Here is a 6,000-nt window from a genome sequence, read left to right as displayed (position 1 = left end):
TGGGGTTTAGAAAGCAAAGCTAGCGAGGACCATCGTGCGAGCTGCCTTGGGGCCACAAACGCATTCCTTTGTTCAGGCCTCGGGCAACGGCTTTAGAATATAGAGACGCTGTAATGGCAAATGTTCACCGTTTGTGATTTAATTTCAGGTGTTGGACCAGAAGACAAGCCGCGGGCGGGGGGCGCAGCGCGGCCGCTCCGGCGTCAGCAGGAGCCGCTCGGTGCCGCTCTTTCCCCTGCCGCCGCCCTGTCTTCCGAGCTTGTGTCAAACCCACGTGCTCCGACAGCTTGCACTGGGGAGCGGCGCCCAGCGGCTGGGCCCTTCAGCACCGCCGCCGGCCCCGCACTGCGCTTCGCCCACCCGCACAGGGACAGCCAGCAGCGGGATCCGCACAGCGGCCCCCGCGGCCTGTGCCGGCCCCGGAGCGGCGACGGGCAGGAGGGCGGCGTTTTCTGCGCAGCGCCGTGGCCGTCGCCCCGCCACCGGCGAGCGTCAGGCAGGGAGGAGGCCCCGACCCAGCCCTTCCCTTGGCCCCCGCGCCCCGAGGATGGCAGCGCTGCCCGCACGAGTAGCTAGCGGCGGTGTCCCTCCTCTTTTTTTTTCCGGCAACGGCGGCGGCGGCGGATCACTGTTGTGTGGGAGGAGGGCGGCGGGGATGGACTTGATCTCTCAGGTCTCCTGTTAAGGCGGCAGCAGAGCGCGCCCCATCGACCAGCCAGCACCCGCCAGGGCCGAGCCGCGCTGCGCCGGGCAGGGAAGGACCGGCCTCCCGCCCGCTCCCCGGCTGCTTTATTTTTAAGGGGGATCTGCTGTTCCTCGCCCTTTTACCCCCTCCCCTCCTGCTCGCACACACGCACGGGGACACGCACGCACCCTCCTCCGTTGCCCTTTCATTCTTTCCTCCCCCCCCCACCCCGCCGTCCTCCCGCGCCGTCTCTTGCCGTGGCAGATGCGCTGGGGGTCACCGCGCAGCTGGGACTATGGTGAAATTTCCAGCGCTCACTAACTACTGGCCCCTGATCCGGTTCCTGGTCCCTCTCGGCATCACTAACATCGCCATCGACTTTGGGGAGCAGGTAAGGCAGCGCCTCCCCCGAGGCGACCCCCGCCCTCCTGCAGGACGAGGAAGGAGAAGCGGGCCGGGCTCTGCCGAGCCGAGCTGGGCCTGGCCCGGCCCGGCCCGGCCCGGCCCCGCCGTTCTTTCGCTGCGGTCGGGCACGGTGGCCCCTGCGCCCTTGGAGGCGGCCGCCGGCCGGTGCGACGTGCATGCCCAAACCCACGGGCTGCTGCGCACCCCTGCCTGATGCATGGGGAAGGACGGGGGTTTCAGGTGGTTGGTTTGTTGGGGTTTTTTTGTTTGTTTGTTTTACTTCGGTTCACCCCCTTGTATCTCAGGATTATATAAGATGAAATTACATAATGCGTTCTTCGGGGGGTGGTTTTGGTTTATCTGCCCGCTGACAAGGCTACTCAGGTGCAGCAGCCTTAGCGCAGTGCAGCGCGGCTCGGCGGCCGAGACAGCAAGCCCGGTGGAGGTAGCAGCTGGCTCGGCCCGGGGACCTGGCATACTGGAGCGGGGCGCGGGAGGTAGGGTCGGCAGCCGCCGCCTCCCCGCCCCCGCTCGCCCAGCGGCGCTGCCCCTGCTGCATCGGCTTGGCCCTCGCCGCCCCGCAGCCGGCAGCCTCCGCCGCGGCATCTCGGCAAGGAGGCGGCTTCCCGGCGGGGCCCCCGATGAGTGAGTCTCAGGCTCCGTCCGTTCCCCCCCTGGTGTTTTGTGAGCCAGGTGTCCGCGGTGATGGGTACAGGACAGAAGCCTAATGTGACGGGCACAACGAGAGGAGCTGTTGCCACCAGATTTCTTCAGCCGTGAACATCAATGCACTTCAGCCTTGCTGAAATTCTGTAGTGATATTCGTGACCTAAGGCACCAGGAAAATACCCCGATGTCCCCTGATAGGTTGTCATTCTCTGTTATGTGCAGCTCTCCTGCTTCATCCTCCTGATCCTCATTTGCTGCGTTTTCTCTGAAAATGTGTTTTGTGCTTGACGTACCCACTTCTTTGACCAAGCTTTCTATGCAGGTTGCTGCTTTGCCATAGCACTGTGGTGTGAGGAAATCTCTGGTTTCAGTACTTGTGACCGGTAAGGCCCTGGTCATGTGTCAGGCTGCACTATATAGGGTCTGTCATTACATTTTGGTAGGATAGTGTGCACTAATAGTTATTCATGGATGTTTAAGCTGGGCAGGCACAGTAAATACTGCATCTCAAATAGCTTTTATCCTTGCCCGAAGTCAGTTTTGCTGAGAAGCTTTTGTTTTCTTAAATGTGTTCTGTGCTCCTTGAGCAAAGATACCAGAAACTTAGTGGGTGCCTTCATCAGTTTGTAAAGAAAGTGAAAGGAAAAATATTACAGTGGGAAAATGTAGCTAACATTAATCATAAGTTTGTCATGGCTGTGTTCATTGCATTTTGATTCCTGAAATAAGTCATGACACTAAAGAGTATAATTCCATCTTTGTCTAACAACTGCATACTTTCCTACTAAGTCAAACTTCTATAAATCGTACCCTCGGGAAGAAAAAAAGGGAAAACTAAAGATAGAAGTGACAAGGGGAAAAGTGTTTTAAATGCTACTATCTGTGCCACATTATTAACATATAGCAGACATTAAATTGGAAGTTCACTCAGCAAACTGAGTATGACAGGTGCATGTACAGTTTGCTTCATACAAGGTCAGCTTGATTCAAAATCCATGTGAGCCCATAAAAAACATCCCCTTGGCTTCAGTGTACTCCTGACCAGGATTTCAAAGATCAGCAAGCGAGACATTACATTTTATAAGTGAGGGGCCTTCTGTCTGGTTGAGTACCAGTGACACAGGAGAGATGTTCACATATGCTTGAAGTAGTGTTACCCACTCTGAACATTACCATAAAAAGACAGGAGGACAATAGATCAGAAATAAGAGATGACTGTAAAAATTAGAGACAGAGTGGACCTTGCCTGACCAGGGAAGAGGAGGTGTTTAAGAAATTGTGTAGGTCATAAATCTTTTTGGTGCCTCTTACTCATAGATTGCTCTCTCAAGTAGGGAGAGTATATGGAAGCAGTGTTCAAAGGAGAGGCCTTTTTAACAAAACCTAGTATTTCTATGTATGCGAGTTTGAAAAGTGAGAAACAATGAGGATCTCACCTTGTTTTTTACCTTGAGAGACTCTTAGGTGTGCTGAGTAGTTTTATTCAATAGGAAACATCACTGGGAAACTGGCAGATCTTTTGTATGTGGCTGTCTCTAGATTTCTTGCTACTTCAAGGGAAATTTACAGTAAGACTAGATAATATTTGTAGAACATAGAATAGAATAAACCAGGACTCTCACCATTGCCATTGCTCGTATGAGATGTTTTCTGTTGCAAGTCTGTTTAGTATGTAGGAACTAAAAAATGGTGGATCAGTGCTCATGACAACTAGAAAGCTCAGCTCCTGCAGTCATTCCAGAACTACTATAACCAGTTGAAGGGCCCCATGTTGACCCTTGGACCCAACCTCAGTAACCTGTTAGGTAAAAGCTGCATTACAGAGTTACTCAGATCTAATGAGCTAACCTCGTCTGTTCACCTCATAAAATCTTCTTGAACTGACATCTGACTTCCCCCCACCCCCTCCCACAAAAAGATTGTCCTGTTTCATGACCAGGAAAATTATCAGAAGGTTAGAGAAACTGATAATTCCTAACCTTTTTCCATGATTTCCTTCAGCAACTTATTTTCCTTACAAATGATTTATAGTACTGTGTAACTTGCATGGAATAAAATGCAATATAATTTTCTTCCTAGAGTAATACCTTCAGGAAAACAGACCTCACTATTTGGGCTCCACACAAATCTGTGTGAATGTGAATGTGTATGTGTGTGCCCATGAATTTACTTTTTTCTGTAGGTATGCACGCACACAGAGAAATACACACAATAGAGTGCTTTCATACCAAGAGCTTAATACTTAACACCAGAGAGAGATTCTCCTTTTCAGTCTTGCTGGTGACAGCATTTAGCTCTCAACATCTTATTCCAAGATTCACGGTAGTTAGTGTTTTATTTAGAGCTCAGCTTTTGGAGAGCAGAGTTTGCATTAAAAATCCCAACTTTGGTGAAAAATGTTGGATGGGCTTGCTTGGAAATAAATAAATAAACTGTATCCATGTGATGAATTACAACACCTCTAACAGCTCACCTAGCAAATAGTACTACCGTTACCCCATGCACTCAAAAATCCATCACCACTTATAGCAGTTTTCTTTTAGTACAGATTCAGAGCTGCCTGCATATATTATAGTGGTGTGATTTGCAATATATGGGAATATTTGCATTACCATTATTATAAAGGAGGAAAACTGAGGTGTGCATTAGGTCACTAACTTTCTCAGAAGTACAGAATCAGTCCTTAAATACAATTTGCTGATGTGGCTGATAGCTCTCTGATGCTTGCAGGATGGCAAAGACTAGGTGGAGAGCAACATTTTGCTTGAGCTCAGGACCTGTCTGCAGTAGTCCCTTAATTATCAGTGGAAACAGTTGAACTTTTCCTTTCATGCTATCATATAGACAAGCCCTGAATCATTAGTTTCAGTTGCTTGAAATTGCTTGGTTGGGCAGTTTTATTTGCTAACACAACTGGTAGGTATGCAGACACAACTTTGTTCAGTGGCTTGTGAGTCCTTGGAAACTGAAAACAAGCAAGCTTTCTCCTGAGGTCACTCAGGCGCTCTGGTCCTGCAGATAAATTGAACAGTGTAGTGGCTGAGATCAAACAGGTGAGCTGTAAAATAAATGCTAAATGTTTTTGATTCCAAATTATTTTACAGTAATTGCTGGAAAAACATTCCTGTTTTTCCTTGTATTTCAGTAGATTTTTTTTTATGTTGGTTTTTTTCCCTAAGCAAAAACACGTTGCCAGAAAAGGAGAACAAGTCATGAATAATGTATCAAAAAGAATTAGCGAGCTTATCTCCTGCCCATGCCGTTTGCAAACTTAGTAGGGGGTTAAACATTTTGATTAATGCTTTATGAAACTATTTTTTGGGGTAAGTGTTATTGTCTGGACGTTCAAAACAGGCAATGGGAGAGTTCACATTTCCAGCTGTTCCACAGGGATTTGGGCCAAGTTGTGTAACCTTTCTGTGGCACAGTTCCCCTGCCTTTGATGTGTGCCTGGACCTGTGTGTGTCACAGGGACGCAATGAAAATTCATGTGTCAGAAGTGCTCCAAGATGAAAGGTGCTGTATGAGTGCAAAGGACTCCTGTTATTGCTGCTGTAAGAGGTTAGAGATTCATTTAAGCTGCACAGGACTTTAGTGCCATATAAACAAGAAAGCTAACAAGGTCTTATAATTGGTGTAGAGCATGACTGTGTGTTATTATCACAGCCACATTATTAGTGGGTATGCTGATGGAAATACCTTGTTTATTTTTTAAAATAATGTGAAATGCACATCATTTAAAATTAAATTTAGATGAAATTGTGTTGAAGAAGCAAAGCTCTACAGAGTATATTATCAACAGATTATTTATTTATATTTTTTAATTTCCATGCTAATGTCTTGGATGACTTAATTTGTCCTGCAGGAATCACAAGCCAAGTAGGGAAGTGTCTAGTAAAGGTAGGTGAAATACATCTAACTTCCCTGGTGGGAGTGAGAAAATCCAAGTGAGACATTACATGAAGGAGCAGACACCAAACCACACACACTTGAAGTAGTAGTTTTCAGAATTTGTGCCTCAGTACTGACTCCACAGACTTTATTCTAAGCAGAGCAGCTTTACTTCCTTTTCATGCCAACATGTGCCATGCAGCCTGAACTCCTATGCCGTCCACTGAAGGTTTTCAAGCCAGTCCTAGGTGGGCTGTAGAACACACAGGCAACACTTGAGACTACACAAATAATTAATTAGCCTTCTATGTCTATTTTAGTTTTGTTGGGCATTAGATACTAGACATTGC

General features: G+C 48.0%; 1 protein-coding gene across 1 annotated transcript in view; it reads left to right on the top strand.

Moving 5' to 3' along the window:
- The first annotated feature begins 606 nt into the window (after positions 1-606).
- The window catches only part of ANKH (ANKH inorganic pyrophosphate transport regulator), a 93,729-nt gene continuing 88,335 nt past the window's right edge, over positions 607-6,000 (top strand). The window contains exon 1 of the mRNA XM_054164313.1: positions 607-1,076. Coding sequence (XP_054020288.1) covers positions 981-1,076 — 96 coding nt within the window. The 5' untranslated portion in view covers positions 607-980. The remainder of the gene's footprint in view (positions 1,077-6,000) is intronic.

The sequence above is a fragment of the Dryobates pubescens genome, chromosome 9 (assembly GCF_014839835.1).
Source record: "Dryobates pubescens isolate bDryPub1 chromosome 9, bDryPub1.pri, whole genome shotgun sequence".
Classification (NCBI taxonomy): domain Eukaryota; kingdom Metazoa; phylum Chordata; class Aves; order Piciformes; family Picidae; genus Dryobates; species Dryobates pubescens.
Note: the sequence above shows the minus strand (reverse complement) of the source record. Positions and strands in the feature narration are given on the sequence as shown.